General features: G+C 45.3%; 2 protein-coding genes across 4 annotated transcripts in view; one reads left to right on the forward strand and one right to left on the reverse strand.

The window, feature by feature from the left end:
• The window catches only part of LOC140486995 (uncharacterized), a 24406-nt gene extending 6533 nt beyond the window's left edge, over positions 1-17873 (reverse strand). Inside the window, exons 1-5 of one of the 3 annotated variants that reach the window (XM_072586318.1) lie at positions 17580-17873; positions 16840-16922; positions 16107-16144; positions 12021-12122; positions 482-2477 (exon numbers count right to left, since the gene is read on the reverse strand). In XM_072586318.1, coding sequence (XP_072442419.1) covers positions 482-2477; positions 12021-12122; positions 16107-16144; positions 16840-16897 — 2194 coding nt within the window. In that variant the 5' untranslated portion in view covers positions 16898-16922; positions 17580-17873. Of the gene's footprint in view, positions 1-481; positions 2478-12020; positions 12123-16106; positions 16145-16727; positions 16814-16839; positions 17301-17579 lie in introns of those variants that run through there. The other 2 variants (XM_072586317.1, XM_072586319.1) reach the window with 2 other exon arrangements.
• Positions 17337-23329, forward strand: part of klhl21 (kelch-like family member 21) — a 40402-nt gene continuing 34409 nt past the window's right edge. The window contains exon 1 of the mRNA XM_072586324.1: positions 17337-17409. The gene's annotated coding sequence lies outside the window, so the exon portion shown is untranslated. The remainder of the gene's footprint in view (positions 17410-23329) is intronic.

Consider the following 23329-nt stretch of genomic DNA (forward strand, 5'->3'; position numbering starts at 1 on the left):
TTCTCTTGAGACACCTATCAAACTGCTGCAGTCCGTGAGAGGTAGGAACCCATTGACCCAGCAACTAATAGTTTCTGATGTTGTGGGGTTGGGAGAGAACCTCTTGCTGGTAAGTATTCCCATACATCTGCTACCCTAATCCTAAGTGGTAGAGGTCACGCATTTGGAAGGTGCTGTTGAAGTAGCCTTGCTGAGTTGTTGCAATGAGTCTGTCACATGGGGTTGGGTTTAGGATAACACACTGTTACCTCTGTGCATTGGTGATGGAAAAGGTGAATGGAGAAAGTGGTGGATAGGGTTCCAATCAAATGGTTGCTTTGTCCTGGATAGTATGGAGTTTCCTTGAGTGCTTATGGAACTGCACACCTCCAGACAAGTGCAGTATATTCCATCACACTCAGGACTTGTGCCTGGAAAATGGTGAACGAAAATTGGGGAGCTGGTGAGAGTTGATTACTTAACATTCCAAAAACTCACTTACCAGAATCCACCATGATATCTTCATCATTCCCAGTTGTGTCCACGTCTCTGAACACAACCTGCTTTCCTTGACGGAATACAGTCCTCTGTCGTTCTACTTTCTCACATTTTATCGTCTCATTCATCACATTTGCTGCAGTAGCTGGCATTGAAGAACTGTCCTGGCCTGTGCATGGAGATTCTGTGAGGGTCTCCGGAGTGAGGGGCTGCTGAACGCGGGTCTCCGGAGTGAGGGGCTGCTGAACGCGGGCCTCCACAGTGAGGGGCTGCTGAACGCGGGTCTCCGGAGTGAGGGGCTGCTGAACGCGGGCCTCCACAGTGAGGGTCTCCGGAGTGAGGGGCTGCTGAACGCGGGTCTCCGGAGTGAGGGGCTGCTGAACGCGGGCCTCCACAGTGAGGGTCTCCGGAGTGAGGGGCTGCTGAACGCGGGTCTCCGGAGTGAGGGGCTGCTGAACGCGGGTCTCTGGAGTGAGGGGCTGCTGAACGCGGGTCTCCGGAGTGAGGGGCTGCTGAACGCGGGCCTCCACAGTGAGGTGCTGCTGAACACGGGTCTCCACAGTGAGGGTCTCCGGAGTGAGGGGCTGCTGAACGCGGGTCTCCGGAGTGAGGGGCTGCTGAACGCGGGTCTCCGGAGTGAGGGGCTGCTGAACGCGGGTCTCCGGAGTGAGGGGCTGCTGAACGCAGGTCTCCGGAGTGAGGGGCTGCTGAACGCGGGCCTCCACAGTGAGGGGCTCCGGAGTGAGGGGCTGCTGAACGCGGGGCTCCCGAGTGAGGGGCTGCTGAACGCGGGGCTCCCGAGTGAGGGGCTGCTGAACGCGGGGCTCCCGAGTGAGGGGCTGCTGAACGCGGGGCTCCCGGGTGAGGGGCTGCTGAACGCGGGGCTCCCGGGTGAGGGGCTGCTGAACGCGGGGCTCCCGGGTGAGGGGCTGCTGAACGCGGGGCTCCCGGGTGAGGGGCTGTTGAACGCGGGGCTCCCGGGTGAGGGGCTGCTGAACGCGGGGCTCCCGAGTTAAGGACTGCTGAACGCGGGGCTCCCGAGTTAGGGACTGCTGAACGCGGGGCTCCTGAGTTAGGGACTGCTGAACGCAGGGCTCCCGAGTTAGGGACTGCTGAACGCGGGGCTCCCGAGTGAGGGACTGCTGAACGCGGGCCTCCACAGTGAGGGACTGCTGAACGCGGGCCTCCACAGTGAGGGGCTGCTGAACGCGGGGCTCCACAGTGAGGGGCTGCTGAACGCGGGGCTCCACAGTGAGGGGCTGCTGAACGCGGGGCTCCCGAGTGAGGGACTGCTGAACGCGGGGCTCCACAGTGAGGGGCTGCTGAACGCGGGCCTCCACAGTGAGGGGCTGCTGAACGCGGGCCTCCACAGTGAGGGGCTGCTGAACGCATGCCTCCACAGTGAGGGGCTGCTGAACGCGGGCCTCCACAGTGAGGGACTGCTGAACGCGGGCCTCCACAGTGAGGGACTGCTGAACGCGGGCCTCCACAGTGAGGGACTGCTGAACGCGGGCCTCCACAGTGAGGGGCTGCTGAACGCGGGGCTCCACAGTGAGGGGCTCTGGAGTGAGGGGCTGCTGAATGAGGGACTGCTGGGCAAGGGGTTCCTGGGAGTGATGCTTCAGGAAAATAGAAGCTGTTGTCGCATCCTCTGCTCCATGGACAGGAGACAATACACTGGTTTCTGCGATGGGGTCAGGTGACTCCTGCTTGCTGATCTCTTCAATCTGTGGTTCTTCTAGCTTTAGGTGGTCATCCTTTGCCCTCATCTCACGCCTCCTTTTCACCTTGTCGGGCTTCCTGCGGTTGAACGGGGGCAGCATGAAGCTGCCTGATTTATGGTGTTTCAGAAATGAGTATGGCTTGGCCTTTTTGAAACCGCTGAAAGTCTTTCTGCCTTTATTGGTGCTGGGGACAGACAATGGGATGTCCCAAGGTTCACTCTCCACGGTACTGCCTGTGCTGTTGGGAGGGCTGGAACTGTTCCGCAGAGGCACCTCCTGAAATGCACAAAGATAACAGGTAAATAAGCTGCTGCTGTTTCCCCTCGCAATGTGTGGGTGGATAATAATCAATGATACCAAGTGAACAGCATTCTTGACTTGAAGTCAGAAACTCACGAGTTCAAATGCCACATCAAAGATTTAAGCGCATAATGATAAGACATGAGAAGTTGACCATTCAGCCCATCAAGTCTGGTCTGTCTTTCAATGAGATCATGGCTGATCTGATAATCATCAGCACCACTTTCCTGCCTTTCCCCCAGAACCCTTGATTGACTTACTGATTAAAAATCTATCTCCGCTTTTAATATTCTTAACAAGCTAGCCTTGATAACCCTCTGTGTCAGAACAATTTCACAGATTCATTACCGGATTTGATTGAAATGGGGGCTAGATGGATCTCATTGATGATGAGATCCTTGATTGTCCCAGGTTAACAACCCCAATCAGGGAGCCCAGGCTGACAGATATCAACAGGAGGGTTTGCTTTTGGTTGCACTTCAGTCCCATGCTCCTGATCTTCGGGCACCCGGTACGGAGGAGGGAGGGCAGGTCCGAAGACCTCCTCGTGGGTCTGCTCCTGGGCCTGGCCAAACTGGCCATAAACAGGTCCAGGCAGCGGGCCGTGGAGGGGGTCGTTAAGGCCGACTGCCTGCCCCTCTTCTGTGGTTACGTTAGAGCCTGGGTGTCTCTGGAAAAGGAGCACGCGGTGTCCACCGACACCCTGGAGTTGTTCAGGGAGAGGTGGGTGCCGCAGGGAGTGGAGTGCATTATTTCCCCCTCCAACTCTATTTTGATTTAATTCCTGCCCTCCCCTTGACTGTTTGATCACACAGCATTGCCCTTTGATGTGAAGGGCACTGCTTGTCACTGGCCACTCGGGTGTTTTCCTTTCTTCCTGGTGGTGGAAACTGAATAAAGATTTGTGCACCTTGTGTCTTTCACTGTGTCTCACACCTGCACACACACACCATGGGTGCTGGGGAAAAAATAAGCACTGGGGGTTTAAAAAAATAAACAGGAGATTCAGAGTCTTCTCAATTTAGGGGACTGACTCTGTGCTGGCTGGTGTTATAGTCAGTATGTTACTGATGGTTTCTGCTTCCTTTTTTTGGGGAGGGGGAAAACCTGATTCCTGAACTGGCTGAATTATTTAGCCAGTTTGTTAACGGTCATTCCTTTTAGTGAGGACTGATTGTTAAACTCCTAGTGCACATAATGTGTTTCAGGTGTGACTCAGTTCTCATTAGGGGGATTATTGTTTCACTGGCTGGTTACAGCCTGCGTGTTACTCTTTTCAAGAAAAGGACAATGTTAATTTTGTGGTAGGGCTTAGCCCTTGGATTCTAGTTTTCTTTGTTTTTTTGTATGTATCTTCACTTTTTATTGGTGTTTGGACTGAGCCTTTGTGGAAGACATACATTTTACCAGAGGAGCTGTTCCTGTGGGGAGGCCTAGTCATGGGACTGGGCCTCTGAAGATTGAATACCTGTGTGTGTGTTGGGAGGTGAGCACTTGCTGTATCCTGGAGTTTGGGAGAAGACCTTTCCTTTGGGAGTGTACCAAACTCCTGTGAGTGGTCCTGGTTTTCCAAGGCTGGACCAGGACTCCATGGAGACTGAACACCTATGGGGTGTGCATTTGCTGCGTTCAGGAGTGGACTCTGCCTTTAGCAATAGACTCTGCAGTTTGGAGTGGACTATTTCTGACAATGCACATTGTATACTGGAGTGGACTCTTCCTGGAAATGGATTCTGTATTTTGAAGACTGTATAGATTCGGACTGTGTACCAGAAAGGACTTTTTTTTTGGTAATTAACTGTATTGTGGTGTTTTCTGGGTCTATCACCTGCACTGTCTTGCGTGTCCCTGGGTCTGGCAGGCCTTACGGTGAGCTGGGAGGCTCATGGGTCATCCTGAAAGCTGTCACCCCAAGAGCCGGAGGGTGGGTAGGCCATCCTGTGAACCTGAAGGTTAGTAGGCTGTCCTGAAAGCTGGAGGATGGGTAGGCCACCCTGATGCCCCTAGAGCCAGTTGGTGGGTAGGCCGTTCAGAGGTGGTTGAAAGGTGCTGAGGGTGGTTAGTGAAGCCAGAAGGTGGGTAGGCCGTCCTGACCACTGTCACCCCGGGCGGGTCCCGGGGCAGGCTGTCCTTGAGGTGGTCGAAAGGTGTGTCAGGACGGACCGAGAACTGGAAGGGACATGGGGTGGACCGAGAGCCGGAAGGTGGGTAGGGGCGGGCTGCCTTAGAGTGGTCGGAAGGTTGGAGGGACGGGTCTTGCTGAGTCCGTATTGTATGCACTGCTTTTTTTATGTAACTGGATTGTCTTTTTCTGTACAAATGTCATTGTTGCTGTCTTGTCATGCTTGAAACTGGGATTTGGGGTCTGTCCTCATTTCCATGTAAACTGGTTGAACAGTAAGGTTTGGGGCCTAGCTTTGCTTCTCCTCTCCCATTTAAAATTGCTGTCTCTTGTATACAGCTGTAAATGTTAACTTTTTTTTGAAAACTTTTGTAATTGTTTCAATAAAATAAGAAAAAAATAAACAGGAGATTGAGTTGTCTCAATTTAGGAGACTGATTCTATGCTGGCTGGGCCACAGTCAGTGTGTTACTATTGGTTTCTTGCTTTTTTGGGGGGGGGGGAAAACCTGATTCTTAAACTGGCTGAATTATTTAGCCAGTTTATTAACTGGCATTCCTTTAGTGAGGACTGATTTCTAAACTGCCTGATGCACACAATGTGTTTCAGGTGTGACTCAGTTCTCATTAGAGGATTGTTGTTTCACTGGATGGTTACAACCTGTGTTACTCTTATTGAGAAAAGAACAATATTGAATTTGTGGCAGGGCTTAGCCTTTAGAATCTCGTTTTCACTTTTTTTTGGTGTTTGGACTGAGCCCTTGTGAGAAAATACATCTAACCAGATGAGCTGTTCCTGTTGGTAGGCCTGACCTTTGGACTAGGCCTCTGCAAAGACTAAACACCTGTGTGTGCTGGGAGGTGAGCACTTGCTGTATCCAGGAGTTTGGGAGAAGACCTTGCCTTCTGGAATGGACCAAACCCGTGAGTTAACTGCACCTTTACAATATACTGTTTTCCTATGAGGTGGGACTGGTTCTCCAAGGATGGGCCAGGACTCCATGAAGATTGAACACTGGTGTGCTGTGGGGTGTGCATTTGCTGTCTTCGGGAGTGGACTCTGCCCTCAGTTGTGGACTCTGTTTTTAGCAACGGACTCTGCAGTTTGGAGTGGACTCCATTTCTGACAGTGCACTTTGTATACTGGAGTGGACTCTGTGTTCCTGGGAATGAACTCTACATTTTGAAGAGAAATGTTAATGGACTCAATGTACCAGAAAAGACTGTTTGTTGATAATTTACTGTCATGTGGTTTGTTGGGGTTATCACCTGTACTGTCTTGTGTGTCCCTGGGTCTGGCAGGCCTTACTGTGAGCGGGGAGGCTCATAGGTCGTCCTGAAAGCTGTCACCCTGAGAGCTGGAGGGTGGGTAGGCCACCCTGATGCCAGTCGCTCCGAGAGCCAGAAGGTGGGTAGGCTGTTCTGAGCGCTGCCGTCCTGAGAAGGGGTAATCGGGATGGGCTGTCCTAGAGCTGGTTGAAAGGTGTTGGAGCAGCCGAGAGGCAGGCTGAGATCCGGAAGGCTTGTGGGCTGCCCTGCACGCTTTCGTTCCTGGGGAAGAGGACGGGCTGTCCTAGAGGTGGCTGGAAGGTGTGTCAGGGTAGTCCACAGGCCGGATAGTACATTGGGGTGGGCGACAGCACAATGGTACGTAGGGACAGACTGGAAGGCAGCTGGATCATCCTCAGTGCTGTCACCCTGGGTGGGCTGTCCTAGAGGTGGTCGAAAGGTGTGTCAGGGTGGACTGAGAACTGGAAGGTGTGTAGGGGTGGGCAGAAGGTGGGAGGCACAGGGTGGGTTTTGTGGGGGTCTGTATTGTATGCACTGTTTCATATGTACTTGTCATTGTTACTGTTTTGTGATGATTGAAACTGGGATTTGAGGTTTGCCCTCATTTCCCTGACAAATAGTTGAATGGTGGGGTTTGAGGCCTGGAGTTTGCCATTCCTCTCCCCTGTAAAATTGCTGTTTCTTTGTATACAGCTGTTAATGTTAATTGTTTTGTAAACTGAATTGTTTAATAAAATAATATAAGGCGGGGGCGGGGAAAAAACATATGAATAAAGATTTGCTCACTGTGCCTTTCACTGTGTCTCACATCTGCGCACACAAACATGGGTGCTGGGGAAAAATAAGCACTACCACAGTTAGATGGTAGTGTGGGGGTAATGGAAAAAAAAAAGGAGTGTCAGATATCCCAAAGGGAAAAAAAGAAATTTTTTAAAAAGTAAACAGAATGTAAAGAGTGCTGGGGAGGGTCAGCCAGTACACCTGGTGGCCAGAGACTAGAAGACTGACAACTGTCCTGCAGGATGGCTAGCCAAGGACTTTTTTATAGCTATATTGAATCTGTGTTCTATGCCCTGTTTCTCATTTGATTGCACTGTCTTGCCTCTGTTTGTTACTGTTACCTTTGTGATGAATGAAAGTGGGATCTGAGGTTCCTCATCTCCCTGAAACATGGTTGAACGATGGGGTTCGGCCTTGCTGCCCTTTCCCCTGTATATAGTGTTTTTTTTTGTGAACTGCTGCTTTCTGTGTGTTGTTAACATTTTTTTTTCTTTTTTATTATTAAACAGTACAAAATAAACAGGAGCTTAGTATTGCTATAATCCTGCTTTGCTCATTATGGGTTCACTGACCACATGGATGTTTTCCCCAGTGGTAAAAAAAATTACAAGCAGGAGATTCAGAAAGTCTCCTCAGTCGAGGCACTGACTCCAGGCTTGCTGAAGAGAGCCTACGTACTGTGCACATTAAATAAAAGGGTGACTTGGTGATGGGACACTAGCCTCTGCAGTTATTTCAACTACCCTCTGGGGAAAACCATCTTCTTTATCTCTTACTTAAATGAACCCTTTACTCTTGAGATTATGCCCTCTGAGTTTAGACTCTCCCACAAGTGGAAAGCATCTATCTTGTCAAGACCCATGAGAGAGAATCTTCTTGAGTGAATCTCAATCTTCTAACTTCCAATGAGCACAGGCCAAATCTAATCAACTTCTCCTCATAGGACAATCCCTCCAAACGTTCAGTCTAGTTAACCCTATCCAATGCCATACATGGGCCGAAGGGCCTGTTTCCACACTGTAAGTAATCTAATCTAATCTAATCTAATCTTTCCTTAGCTAAAAAACCCAAACTGTTCACAGTGTTCTAGGTGTGAGCCTTTCTAGTGCTTGGAATAGTTTTCGCATGACTTCCCTACTTTCATACTGTGTTCCTTTGAAATAAAGGTCAAATTTCCATCTCACTCCCTTATTACCACTGCATTTATATGCCAGTCTTTTGCGATTCATGGACAAGGAATCCAAGGCCTTGTGTGCTACACCATTCTCCACTTAAATAATGTTCATGCTTCCAAAAGTGCATAACCGCACACTTTCCCACGTGATAGTCCATCTGCCAAGTTTTTGTCCACTTGCTTAGCCCTCTGTCGACTCTGTGCCATCCTCCCCACTTGCCTTTCCATTCTTGTTTTTGTACCATCTACAAACTTGACTAATGTACACTCACTTTCCTCGTCCAAGTCATGAACGATATTGTGAATAATTGTAGTCCGAGTATGCTCATTGTGGAGTTCCATTAATTAGATTGCCATTCTGAAAATATCCCCCTTATCCCAACTTTCTGTCTTCTATTAGGTAGCAAATCCTCTGTCCTTGCACTAAACACTCAACACCATGGGCTCTTATCTTATGAGGTAGCCACCTGTGCAATAACTTGTTGCCTTTTGAAAATCCAAATGTATTATCTCTGCTGGTTCCCCTTCAACTATCCCTCCGCGACTACCTGGTCAGGTCCACACCCCCCTATGACCCACCCTCCCATTCTGGCACTTTCCCCTGCCACCACAGGAACTGTAAAGCCTGCGCCCACACCTCCTCCCTCACCTCTATCCAAGGGCCTAAAGGAGCTTTCCACATCCATCGAAGATTTACCTGCACATCCACTAATATCATTTATTGTATCCGTTGCTCCCGATGTGGTCTCCTCTACATTGGGGAGACTGGGCGCCTCCTAGCAGAGCGCTTTAGGGAACATCTCCGAGACACCCGCACCAATCAACCAAACCGCCCAGTGGCCCAACATTTCAACTCCCCCTCCCACTCTGCCGAGGACACGGAGGTCCTGGGCCTCCTTCACCGCCGCTCCCTCACCACCAGACGCCTGGAGGAAGAACGCCTCCTCTTCCGCCTCAGAACACTTCAACCCCAGGGCATCAATGTGGACTTCAACAGCTTCCTCATTTCCCCTTCCCCCACCTCATTCTAGTTTCAAACTTCCAGCTCAGCACTGTCTCCTTGACTTGTCCGGACTTGTCGAACCTGCCTATCTCCTTTTCCACCTATCCACTCCACCCTCTCCTCCTTGACCTATCACCTTCATCTCCTCCCCCACTCACCCACTGTACTCTGTGCTACTCTCTCCCCACCCCCACCCTCCTCTAACTGATCTCTCCACGCTTCAGACTCACTGCCTTTATTCCTGATGAAGGGCTTTTGCCCGAAACGTTGATTTCGCTGCTCGTTGGATGCTGCCTGAACTGCTGTGCTCTTCCAGCACCACTAATCCAGTATCCTGCTTGTTACCTACTCAAAAGAATTCTAAGAAATATCTCAGGTACAATTTACCTTTCATGAAGCCATGCTGACTCTGCTTGATTATGTTACGCATTTCTAATGTTCTGCTATTACATCTGTTATAACAGTCTCTAACATTTCCCAATGATAAACGTTATGCTAACTAGCCCACAGTCACCTGTTTTCTTTTGCCTCCTTCCCTTTTCGGATAAAGGTATTACATTGGCAGTTTCCAATTCCCTGGGACCTTTCCCAGAATTGAAGGCTTCTTGGAAGGTTACTACCAGTGCATCTACTAACTCTCTAGTTGCTTCTTTCACCAATATCTTAGGTTTCAATTCATTTGGTCCAAGGAACTTACTGGGCTTTAACCCCCTCAGCTTCCTTAGTACTTTTTCTTCATTGAAAGTGATTATGTCTAAGGAGAATCAAAGTCGACACTCCAGGGAGGTACTAAAGGATTGGAGCACCTGCATGGATGTTTTTTTAAAATGAGGCTCTATGTACCCTCTCACGTGGACATAAAACATCCTGTTGCACTTTTTTTTTAAAAAAATGATTAGGTGAGTTCTCTCTTGCATCATAAGTTAATATTTATTCCTCAACTGGAAAAAAAAAGCAAAAAATTATTTGGTTATTGATTAGCTGCTCAAGAAACATTGTTGTACTCAGACTGACCAAAACATTTCCTGCATTATAAAATTGGCTGTGAAGTGCATTGTGACATCTGGAGGTTGTGAAAGGTGCTATAAAAATGTACATTTTCTCCTTTTTAAAATAATTATCTCCACCCACTCCTTTATACAGCCTTCGGAAACGGGTGACCCCAAACAGCTGACAAAATCTGTGAAAATGGAACATCCAGACACAACTTAGTTTCATGGAGTCAAACAGAAAACCTGTTTGATCAAAAGTCTCTGGTTTTCTTTGGGAATTGGCACATTCTAAGCGACATGCTTGGAATGCCACAACATTAACAGGATAACAAGAAGTTCTGCCCATAAACGGGATTGAAATAAGAAACAGATTACACTCAACTATTTGCTCAGTGTAACAATATGAGCCCAGAAGCTGACTACTGAGTGACTGCTTGCTGTTTTGTAAACCAAAACATCCAGCCCTCAAAGTAATACATATCTAGAAAATGGGAGGAGTGGGGGAGGCGTGAACATTTGCCTGTCAAATTCAGATCACTGATGCCTTTTTAAAAGAAGCCTTCCATTACTCCCCAATTGGACATTGTTACAAAGGTACCATATCTGGGTGATGTTAAAGGGCCTCTGATGCTGACTTGAAGATTGTTGCCAAGTGAAAAATGAACCAGGAGAAAGTGAGGACTACAGATGCTGGAGATCAGAATTGAAGAGTGTGATGCTAGAAAAGCACAGCTGGTCAGGCAGCATCCGAGGAGCAGGAGAGTTGATGTTTTGGGGCATCATTTCTGGTGATGGGCTTATGCCCAAAACATCGACTCCCCTGCTCCTCAAAAGCTGCCTGACTGACTGCTTTTCCAGCACAACACTCTTCAAAAATGAAAAAGGTCAGGTAGAACCAGGCAATCTTTTCTCCTTCGCCCATTCCAGATTCTCTCTCCCCTTATGCCCTATGTGCATAGCTTCGATCAAAAGCATCCAAGTTTTGTTATAAATTATTCCTACTTTTAAGGACACTGATGAGCACACTTAAGGAAAAGCATCTGCGTTTCTCCTTCATTTATCACCTTCCTTTCCTCTCCAATGCTAGGGTACAGGTTCCTCAATCCTAACTCTTCATTGTCACCATCACCAAATAGTGAGTGCCTGAACAATTAAAACAGGGATCTCAGCCAAGCTCACATTGCCCTGGTTGAAGTGTCTCAAACCTATGAATTATGACTAACTTATGCAGCACCTGCTCCACCATTTTGTAAGATCCTGGCTGATTTGATCAGTGGTAGGTCAGACTGTGGTTAATCAGATCAGCCATGAACTTATTGAACAGTGGAGCTGACTGAAGAGGGTCTACTCCTAATTTGTATTCAAATTAGTGGCCTCCACTTTCCTATCTACTCCCATACCCTTTGACTTTCTTGTCCACCAAGAATCTATCTAACTCAGCCTTAAAATCATTAAACTGACCCAGCCACTATTCCTCTGAGAAAGAGAATTTACCCAGACTAATGACCTTCCAGAGAAAGATATTTCTTTTATCTCTGACTAAAACTAAAGGGATCTCCCAATTCAAACAGTGTGACTGATGTTCCTATGAGGGGGGACATCCTTTTGGCGACCATAGTTAACTTCTGGCAATCAGGAGTAAAGCCAGAGTTAAATTCTCCCCTTACTAGAGACCAACTGTTGTGCCCCTGTTACCCACCTGGCCGAGACCTGTTAATTGAGCTTGGAAAATGAAATTACAGAGCATAGAAAAAAACGATTTCACCCTCAGCATCTGTATTGTCTTTTTGAAAAAGCTATCTCACGCCGGTTACTCCTTCCCCTAGCCTTAACATTTCCTTCTTCCATTAGCCCCAGCCCCACTGTTTATCAATCTCATTTAAAAGAAAAATCAGGATTGAACCTGCCTCCATCATCCTTTCAAGACATTGTATTCCAGATCACCAATCAAACCCGAGACTTTCCAGGTCAGTTCATCACTGAATAAATGCATTGAGCCATTGAATGGTGTCTGTCGCCAATACTGGAATTGAAATTGTGACACTATCCACCATTACTTATGTGTCATTTTCTACAAATTGAGCAGGAAAGATAGTTACTTTGTCAAACTGCAATATGATAGAGAATAAAAATTGGGAGTTTGAAGCAGTTGAACTTACTTCTTGAGGGTAGGGAATGTAACCAGCATAAACCAAGACAAACGTGCAGAATTTATTAAAATCTTCGACTGTCCTACACCTCTTATCTGTTGGAGTATAATCCTGGGGAGAAGGGAGAGCAAAAGAGAGTAAGGTTAGATGTGAATTTGTGCAATCGGTACAGACAAACCAACCACTGTACTCTGGTCATTGGTATGCAAGTTAATACTGCTTTATGATCACTAATATTGCAAAGCTTCAACGTTTGAACAGTTTTGTTTAAAATCAACCGGTTTCTACCATCATCTAATAGTAATGTAGTGGATTACAGGGATACTATGACTGGGAGAGGTGGGATTCTTGCTTTGTCATCCCCAAGATTTCAGTGATGTTTAGTAGTAGATGAAATTTTCATCCTACTTGCAGCTAAGTAATACAGGGATTCAGTGTCTATGGGTACAGATCTGCCACTGTACGTTTACTGAAAACATTCTTCTAAAGCTGTTTTCCTGTGTAATACAGGTGTAGGTCCACTTTTGTTTGTCATTTATATAAATGACTTGGATGAAAATATAGGAGGAATGGTTATTAAGTTTGCAGTTGACTTTTATCTTTTTTACCAAAATTAGTGGTATAATGGACAGTGAAGAAGGATATCTAAGATTACAAAGAGATCTTGATAAGTTGGGTCAGTAGGCTGAGGAGCAGAGATGGAGTTTAATTTGGATAAATGTGGGGTATCACATTTTGGTAACACAAACAAGGGCAGGACTTGTACAGTTAAAACCAAAAAAAACTGCAGATGCTGTAAATCAAAGCTAAAACCAAAATTGCTAAAACAGCTCAGTGGGTTTGGCAGCATCTGTGGAGAGAAATCAGTGAACATTTTGAATCAAGTGACCCTTCCTCAGAACTGATGGTAGCTCGGAAAATGTCAGTTTTTATCTAGGAGAAAGGGTGGGGGGTGGGGGGTTTGGTGGTAAGGAGTAAACGATAGGTGGGGACAGACCCCAAAGAGAGAGAACAGTTGGACGGACAAAGGCGTGGGTAATAATCTGGCTAGGAGGGTGAATAGCTATTAATGGTGACTGTTAATGGCTAACAATGAGTTGTGTATAATAGCCAACTATGTTAAGAAAACCTGATATGTGGCTTTGGGATAAGGACATGGGAGAGGGCTTTGATATTGAGTCCAGAGGGCTACAGAGTCCCAAAGTGGAAAATGAGGTGCTGTTCTTCCAGCTTACACTGAGCTTTGCTGGAGTACTATAGCAAGCCTGAAACAGAGATGTTGGCCAGGGAACGATTGGTACTTTGAAGGGACAGACATCTGGAAGCTCAGGGTCATTTTTGCAGACAGAATGTAGGTATTCTGTGAAGCGGTCACCCAGTCTATGCTTCGTTTCCCCAAGCGTAGAGATAACCACTTGGTGAGCAAAGAATGCAGTAGACCAGACTGCGTGAAGTGCAGGTCAAGTGCTGCTTCACCTGGAAGTTGAATTTGGGCCCTTGGATGCGGAGAAGGGAGGAAGTAAACAGGTAGGTGTCATGCCTTCTGCAGTTGCAGGGAAAGGTGCCATGAGGCTGTGGTGGAATGTTGGGAGTGACGGCAGAGTGGACCAGGATGTCCCAGATGGTACTGTCCATGTGGAAGGCTGACAATGGAGGAGAGGGAAACAGGTGTCTGTGGTAGCATGTCACTGGAGGTAGCAGAAATAGCAGCTAATGATCATTTGGATGTGGATGCTGACAGACTGGTAGGTGAGGCCCTGGGTAGTGTTGTAGAACAGACAGAATTAGGGGTTCAGGTACAGAAGTCTTTGAAATTTGCACTCCGGGTAGACAGGGGTGATTAAGAAGACGTCTAACACACTTGCCTTCATTGCTCAGACCTTTGAATGTAGGAGTTTGGATGTCATGTTCAGAATGTACAGGACTTTGGTAATGCCTCTGTGTGCCATTCTGATCACCCTGTTATAGGAAGGATATTATTAACCTGGAGAGGGTTCAGAAAAGATTAACCAGGATGTTGCCGAGATTGACGGGTTTGAGATATAAAAATAGACCGGAAAGGCTAAAAAAGCTCAGTACCCTTTTCACCATAGTGTAGTAGGTTGAAGGGTGACCTTAGACAGGTTCATAAAATCATGGGGCACATAGATAAGCTGAATTACAAGAGTCTTTTCCCTAAGGTGGGGGAGTTCAAAACTAGGGGGTATATTTTTAAGGTGAGAAGAGAAAAATTTGAAAAGGACATGGGGGCAACTTTTTTTTAAACACGGTGGTTTGTGTGTGGAATGAACTGTCAGAAATAGTGGCAGATGCAGGTACAGTTTACAACATTTAACAGACATTTGGATAAATTAAAAGATCAGTAAAAGTTTGGAGGGATATGGGCCAGCGCAGGCAGGTGAAAACAGTTTAGTTTAGTTGGCGTGGACTGGTTGGACCAAAGGGTCTGAATAACTCGACGATTGGCTCAGTGTTTATGTACACAGAGGTCTGTCACGGATGGCCAGTCAACAATTTGAGCACTGAGTCTCAAGTAATTTTTCAAGATTTGAATCTAATTTTGGCCCCATTACCATAGACACTGCAGAACAAAGAAAAGGAAGGCCTTATTGTTAGTCTTGGTGCTCAGATAGAATAATGTGCAGCACTTAGCACAGTAGAAATTTTGCAAAGATTGGGCAAAATCTTTCAAATTAACGTCTCTTCAGGAACACAGATGAGGCAATCAATCGTTCCTGGCAACTGGGCTTTACATTAGAAAATACTTCAGTGCAATTCTTAGGTAAAGGGGACACACAACAGTTTGTTTACCTGCCTGAACGGTTCTTCGGTTCTTTGCCTCCTGGTCAGATCAGGAGCTGAGTGTCCGATTTAACTCCAGGCACCAAGCCTCCCGAATGACTGTACTATATCCTACCCAGCATCACATTCTACTGGTGAGTAGTAAACCTCCTTAGAATTTTGCTCAACAGACGGGAAGGGGATGACTGCCGGCGAGGGTGCAAGGGGCTGAAGGTCGTAGTCTGGAAAACTTGAATGTAGGCGATACGAAAACAGTTTGACCTCTGCCATCTAAACCCCGATCGTCCACCTATTAGCCGGAATTGTCAACTACCATTCACTTCAAGCAAGATCGCGCGTTTCGCCCATTTGAGAAAAAAATAATTCGTCCCACTGATCAAAAAGTAGGGCTGTTGTGGCAACCGCTCTTTCGGATTTTACAGATATCCCCAGGATTGAGCTGCTCGCTGTTAAAGCTCAGTTTGATGTATCTCGGATAATCCACAGTCTGGGAAGGGGGAGGAAGGGTCCATCTACCCATAATACAACATCCCCAACTGACTGTACATAACACCATTTAACAAAGGGACCGATTCATTCTGTACTATTGATACATTTTACTACCAGTAAAACCTTTCCATTTAACTATAAATTAAAAGGCCTCCTCGCGGGACACGTTCGCGTAGAGAAACATTATTTTTAATAAAAATTGTTTTTTTTAAAAGTAGGAACGATCTGGGTTTAATGAAAGCGAAGTGTGCGGGATTAGAGTTCGGGGCAGAAGTGGAGGAGGTCAAAAGAGGCGCGGGGCGATTCATTAGGAAAATAAAATTCCTTTTTGAGGAAGGAGGGAAGGATAGGGGGAAAAAAAAGGGACGGGTCAGAGGCAAGATGGCGAATATTCATCACTAAAAAACACACACACACCGGGATTGGCGATCCCTGAAGAACAGGCAGGCAGCAGACTCTTGGAGGGGGAGGGAATTTTAAAAAAAGGACAGCACTGATTTAAAGGGGAAATGTCCCCCCCACCCCCGCAACAATAGATTGCTAACTTCGAATGGGAGCACAGCAAGGCGGCCAGACACACATTTTAACACAAACCTATCTGCTCTGATTAACAAGGGGTCTTAAAAATTACACACAGGTATGGTAAAGTGACAAGATGGCGCGACGTATATAATCGGACCCCTATGGGAATGAAATTGATCCGACTGTCGACTGAAATCGATCACTTTTAAAAACAAAAATCCCGTCTAAATTCCGACCATAGGAAGATTCAAGGACCTTTTAGAATTAATGTCATAGAATTACCTCCGAGTCGAAAGTTGAGGGCGATGAAGAATCCATGTCTGTAACGGAGAGAAAAATAATTAGTTTTTTTTCCCCTCCCCTGAAGAGATTTGAGGGGGAGGGGAGGGGAGAGGAGGGGAAGGAAGGGAGGGAGGGAGAATCCAAGGCGAGATCTGTTCGAGTTCAGGCAGCCGGCAGAATTCGCCATAGAGAATATGGAGGCAGATCAAACTTAAAAGTTAGCAGCATAAACCCAACCCCAGTCCTTCCCCCTTCTCCCCCCCCCCCCCCCCCCCCCCCCCATGTATAAATATCACCCCAACATTAAACGGGGATTTAATCGGGGTGGCAGCTTTTATGCATATTTCGCAAACCTGATCATTTACACTCGGAAACAACGAGATCAGACTGGCGGGGGTGGAGGGAGGGGGTTACAATGTTAAAACAGAAATGTTCCGATTTCAACACACAGAAAGCAGAGTTTTCAGAGGACTGAAGTAATAAACTGACGACTGATAGCCGCATCGACATTGCCATCTCTCTCGGGATCCGAGAAATTAACAGCGAAAGACACCGAGCGCGCCTTCAATTAATTGTTTAAAAAACACAAATAAAGATACGTCTTCTCAGTCTGACAACTACCTGAAATGTATCCGAAATAAGTCTCTTCCGACCGAACAGAAAGAAAGTTGTTAATCATTTAAACGCAGCATTTAAAATGAAGAGAAAAAAAATGTAGGAATCTGAAGCCCACCTTGGAAAGATTCTCTGGCGACACGATTTGTCATTTTGCATAAAAGGTTCATCCACATTCGAGGCTCAACTGTAACGGTATTCCTCCAGATTTAATCGGTTTCCAGAAAGAAAATAATAATTAAAAATAAATTGATACCTTTCCCCGCCGAATGATACACTGTAACAAAATCCTGATGTCAACCCTTAATCTTCATGTAAATGAGGTTCCTTCCATCAGCATCACAGTCTTAGGGGGGGGGGGGAAGTAGCAATGGGTCTTCGCAAAATACTAATTTTACAAAAAGAAAAACAACTTTGACCCACACAATATGATGAATACACACTATATACCATCCTTTAAACGTGTACCCTGTTCATTGGAGCCTAACTAATGCTTTTTTTTGGTAGATTCAGGATGTGTATCCTCCCTCTCCCTCTGGTTTTGATTGCGTCCAAGCCAACCCTCTGAAATAGTTGCGAGCAGGAATTTGCAAGAAGTTTTTTTTACTCTTATCTCCCAAATTCACTTGCGAAGTGAACGGAGCGAGATGGGCAGGTCGGACGGGCAGCTTTTGTGACTGGTTTCTGGGTGAGTGCTGCCAGTTTTAATTTCTTTCCTTGCTCCCGAGCAACCCCCTTCCCTCCCATGAAAAAGCCGACGGGGTGGAGGGAGGCAGAGTCCAGACAGCTCCAGCAAACGGAGCTGTGTGTCAATTCCATCATCTATTCAATGTTTCACCCAACCCCGAACATTGTTACCTGCACCCCCAACCTCGCGGTCAAGGGTTGACCTAGGAATACTGTGGTCCCTCCAGTCACATTTTTGTTTTTGTTCCTTGGTAACGAGGGCTCATTCTGAGTGTTGTATTTATTTCTGTAAAGGGGTGAGAGTCGCGCCTTTCCTTCGCAATTTCCAAGGTTTTCAATGGGTGTGACCTGGTGCCTGTTTCCAGCTCCTCTGACTGTCTTGGGGTCATTTGCACGTGTACGGGGGGTATATTGGCGGCTGCTGTTCTGGTTTCTGTGGGGCCCACGTCACCAGAAGTCACTCTCTCTCCCGCATACAAACGGGCCACTAATTTTAACTTTGAATTAACCAGATCTTTATGAAAGTAGACAGTTATTGTTAAACGCTACAAACCTCCGTACAGTTTGTCTATAATCCTGTAATACGATAAAATGCTTTCCAATTGAAAAACAGTCGTATCTTTATTCTGGTTTCCAGCGTTACTCGGCTGTTACGTGGAATTCTGCTGAGGTTTATATGTAGAGTAACGGACACTCTCCGCAGAGTCTGGATTGAAATCGAGGCGTACAGTTAGTGGGCACATGCAGAATAAGTGATACTCGAAGGTGAATTATAGACTGAAATGTAATTGACTAGTACAATTGGTTTATTCACATCCATCATTTCGAGTGAGGGGGAGAGCCTTGACAATTTACATGGGCGGCTTTTGAAAACAGGGAAGCGGGGGCGCGGGGGGGGGGGGGGGTCTTTTGAAGCAAGCAATCCTCAAACATGCGTTTTGCTACATTTGAATAAACCAAAGAACTGCAAGATGTCGCTGTTAACGGATAAATTGAGCAAAGTTTGAGGTGGAAAATTCAGGACTATGGGGTGAACGTTAGAATTATAGATCACTTTGGATTTCTGTCAGTCACCCATAGTTCAATTGTGATAACACTTTACACATTTCATGTGTTTATTCTTGGGTCATTCATTATAAACGTGAACAGGGAGGTTCTTGGGATGCAATGGTAGTATGTCTTTCTTTGAGTCAAGAGGTTCAAATCCCACCTATCCCACAGGTGAGTAATCATGTCTATGAACAGGTTGATGAGAACATTTAAAGGTGAACAGCGTCTCTGCTGTTTTCATCTATATGGCAAAAGTGAGGACTGCAGATGCTGGAAACCAGAGTTTAGGTTAGAGGAATTCCTGATGAAGGGCTTTTGACCAAAACGTCGATTATCCTGCTCCTCGGATGCTGCCTGATTGCTGTGCTTTTCCAGCACCACTCTAATCTAAACTCTGTTTTCATCTATGTTTTGCCTAGTATTGCAATCCACATAGGGTTTTTAGATGTTTGAAGAAGAAATCCAAATAACCACCAATTAAGTGATAGAACAAAACTCAAGAGTTTTTAAACAAAAATGAACTTTCTTGTTTATCATCAAAAACTAAACATCTGAGCATGATTAATTTAACACTACAGGTTATAAAAACTTGCATTTAAATTCACTCCTTTACACACTCATGATCTTCCTCCCCACTGCCCTTGCCTTTCTCAACCTTTACTAGGACCAGCCCAGAATGTATACCACAGCTCTCTGAAAGTCACACATGATTTCTCTTCAGTTTTCCAGCCATTCACTAATTTGGAAGATTTCATGGAGGTCCTTCCATTTGCTAGTGGCTAAATTAACTTCCAATTCATTTACCAATCTCTCAACTCTGGATTCCATAGCTCCATCATGAAACTTCCTGTGACTCCTGTGCAGTGGCTTAAAACATCAGAAAACACTCTTGGTTTCCAATAGCTGTTGTGGTTTTACTTTACAACCAAACTGATAACTTGCAGAAGTCCAGTTGCAAAAAAACACACTTTTTTGGAAAGGGTTCTTTCTTAATTTTCCAGTTAAATACATATTCAGTAATATTTTTCTCCATTCTAATTTTCTAACACTGAATCTCAAACACATTCAGTTGCATCATGGACAATAAATAGTATTTACTGGTACTTCTGATGCAGATCTGGCTTTATTACTTGACTTTCAATTTCAAGGAGCTATGAGCTACGAAAGAAAAACGAACAGTCTCTTAGCAGCTTTTCCAAACACTGTCCAATAGCTGTGACCTAATTGACTTCTCAGGGATGACTCAGAACAAAGAATCTCACTCAGCTCCACCCATCTCAATAGCAATGTGATACATTGCCTGTTGCTAGGCAGAAATGCAATCCTTTCAATTCCAAAACTTTGCTGAATTCTCTAAGACCACATGAAGAATTTATCTTTTACTCGAAAAACTGTGAATGTCACATACACTGTTGCTTTTCTAGTCGTTAACTTCACGCCAATATGGCCCCCAACTGTTTGAAGTATAACAGACTCCAGGCTTCTTTAAACTGTGTTTACTTAACGGTTGTTTTTATCAGTTTCTCAGTCAGAGTATTGTTATAAATTTAAACCTAAACCTAAAACCAAAAGTTATATTCTAAAATATGAATTACGAAGTACTTTATCAAAAGCTTGCTGAGGTGGAAGGTTCTTTTTCAGATGTTTCATCACCATACTAGGTAACATCAGTGAGCCTCTGGTGAAGCACTGGTGGTATGGCCCACTTTTTACTTGTATGTAGGTTAAACCTAAAAAGTGGGCCATACCACCAGTGCTTCACCAGAGGCTCACTGATGAGGTTACCTAGTATGGTGACAAAACGTCTGAAAAAGAACCTTTTGAACTCAGCGAGCAAACCTACATCCAGAACCTCAAGCTAACCTGCAAATCTTCTCAAAACTTGCTACTGTATCTAAAAGCAAAATACTGTGGATAGTGGAAATCTCAAACACTGAGAATGCTGGAAAAACTGAGCAGGTCTGGCAGTATCTGTAGAGAGAAACTGGATTAACATTTTGAGTCTGGAATGACTCTTCTTCAGAGCTGAATTATGAACTAGATAGTGATTACACTGGGTAATTGTTCAGTCTAATACTACTTAAGTTTAAAATACCTTGCACAAGTTTGTATTTTGGATGACTGTCATCGTTTATTTAAATTTTTTGTCACTTTGTGGTGTGTAATTTAAATCCACAGAATCATTTGTTTGAAATATCTAAGGAAACTCTTCAGTAATAGAAAAAACTACAGGCGCAGTATCTGCAGTCTCTTAATTGACATGTGGTAAACCCACTCAATGTTTGCAAACTTTCAAATTTTGAGTAATCTTAAAGATGCATACACTTTTGTGAGAACAACCCTCTTTTCATGATAAATAAACAGGCTGAAAACCACTAATTTAACTTCAACCTGGAAATTTCAAGGTTACAGGGATCCTCTACCCTTTATATAATTTGAGTGAGGATGACACTCATGGCAGTTGTAGTTCACTGGATTTGACTAACAGTAGGAAGGGCAGGCTCATCACTAGATATCAGATATCTCTGTAAGCAATGCCACAGGAGCTCAACTCATACATTTAAATATTTAATGACCTACTTTAAGCTGTATTGCATCTATGTGCACACAACCTGCTGCAGAATAAGCTAATGACTGCATTGTCTAGAATGATGATGCAGTGCAGTTGCTGTTTCCAGTCAATCGATTATCACAGGTCAAAAATTAAATGTTGTAAATGCTGGGACAGCCTAAAGCAGAAAAACCTGTTTCTGTTAAAACGGGTAGAAAACTCAGTGACTATACTTGCAATTCTCAGCCTGATCCTTGTCCCCCTTTCCTATCAAAGATGGTTTCTCACAGATGGCATGTGTTATGCAAATCAGATGAAATGTGGTGTTATTAATTTTTTAATGATGGACCCACATTGAACTCTTCTGTCAATCAGAATGTAATCAGTTATTTATGTCTGTATTTATTTTTCCTTGGTTAGTGACCTTCACTGTTGCTTGTTTAATGATAAGTGCAAGCTGTCAGTTTCACCAGTACTTGGAGGGTAATTGTATCATGAGAATTTGGTACTGAGCAATATTTCAGCAATTCTCGAAGAAACCCTTTCACCACCTTCTCGAGAGCAAAGAGGAAAGGGTAACATACATCGCCTAGTCAGTAACACCAATATCAGTGGAATTAATTTTGATTTTAATAAGACTGGGACAATGAATTAGTGGAGCCTGCCAGAGCAGACAAAGTGGTAAATGGGCCCATGTGATCATGCGTGACCATTCTCCTCTGGTCAGAAAACCGATCCCATTTTAGTTCCGGGGAGATGGTGGTGGGGAATTGCCTGATGTGGGAATCTGCCTGCGAATTAATTCGGCTTACTACTGAACATCTTACGGGCCTTTATCCCTGAGATCTATTGGATTTAATGGTACTTCAGAAGTTCTCGTGAACACTGAATGGATGGGCTGGTGACTTAGTCATGAGCACTGCTGTCATGGTGCCAGGGACCCGGGTTCGACTGTAGCTTGGGGTGACTGTCTGTCTGTGTGGAGTTTGCATGTTCTCGCTTGAGTCTTGTGGTTTCTGTTGGGTGCTCTGGTTTCCTCCCACGGTCTGAAGATGTGCAGGCCAAGTGGTAATTACGGGGTTATGGGTTAGAGGGTAGGGAGCTCGATCTGGATGGGACGTTGTTTGGAAGGGCAGTGCAAACTTGATGGGCTGAATGGCCTCTTTCTGTTCTGTAGGAACTCTATCATTCATGTGTCTCCTGTCGCTGTCCAGCACCTCAAGCTCTTTCTTTCAAGCTAGTGCCCAATTGAGGGCCCTGACATCAGGACCAACCTTGTCCCTCTCTGCAAACCCCACCACTTGCCTATCTTGAGGGATCCAGTGATGGCTGATGGTGAACAGGCCTCAAGCCAGTAGGGATCTCGGGCACAGGATTGCCCACTACTGAGGTCATTATCTGTGGGAGGCTTGGTGGTGCCTGAGTGCACTTAAATAATATCAGACACCCTTTGGAGAGGGGATGAAGGTCTCTCACTGATGATTTGACCCAATACCACCTAAATTGAGTAGTGACCATGTGTTTTGGAACTTGGATCTTTAAGCATAAGTATTGTAAGAGAAGTGAGATTGCGGGATGTGAGTGTTCTACAATAGTCCTAGGGGGAGAGAGATTGTGAAGTGTCCAGATATTAGTACAGCAAGAATGTGGGGAAGAAATTGTGGGGATAAGATATAAAGAAATTGAAAGAGAAAGGGTCAGATCAGCACTGGCTATAAGAATTGTGGAGTTGGAGAAGGGTTGAAGTTTCACACTGCGACCAGCTGGCCTGTGACTGACACCATGTGGTGCAATGAATTCTCTGTCTGAATTACAGACTAGTCTCCTAGCAATAAGTTGTGATCTTTTTGCTCTTATATTCAGAGCTCTTTTGTAAATTTGTCATTAAAGGAGGAGCCTAGACTCGGAAATGGAGAGAAGGATAACTTTGCAATTCAATGATTTAGGTTAATGATCATGTAACTAGTGTCTTCTGTTGACTCATTAAAAACAATATTGGTGAAAATCCAGTATCTCTGTCAGATGCTGCTGACCTTCAGCATCAGAGCACAACCTCCTATTGGTACACTCTCATAACATGTATGAATAAGAAACAAATACTTCAAGATTCAACCAGATAACATTCTTGGCAGAATTGAAGTACAGAAAGTGGAGGATTGAACAGAAATGCGTTACACTTATAAACATTTACATTGGAGTAACCAAAATCTTTAACATTAGCTTAAAAATTCATCCTCCTCCCAAAATAGTCCATCCCAGGTCAAAATGATATGTTGCTACCTATTGAATCCAGACTCTCGGGCACACAGGCACCAATGTG

Source organism: Chiloscyllium punctatum, chromosome 16, assembly GCF_047496795.1.
Source record: "Chiloscyllium punctatum isolate Juve2018m chromosome 16, sChiPun1.3, whole genome shotgun sequence".
NCBI lineage: Eukaryota > Metazoa > Chordata > Chondrichthyes > Orectolobiformes > Hemiscylliidae > Chiloscyllium > Chiloscyllium punctatum.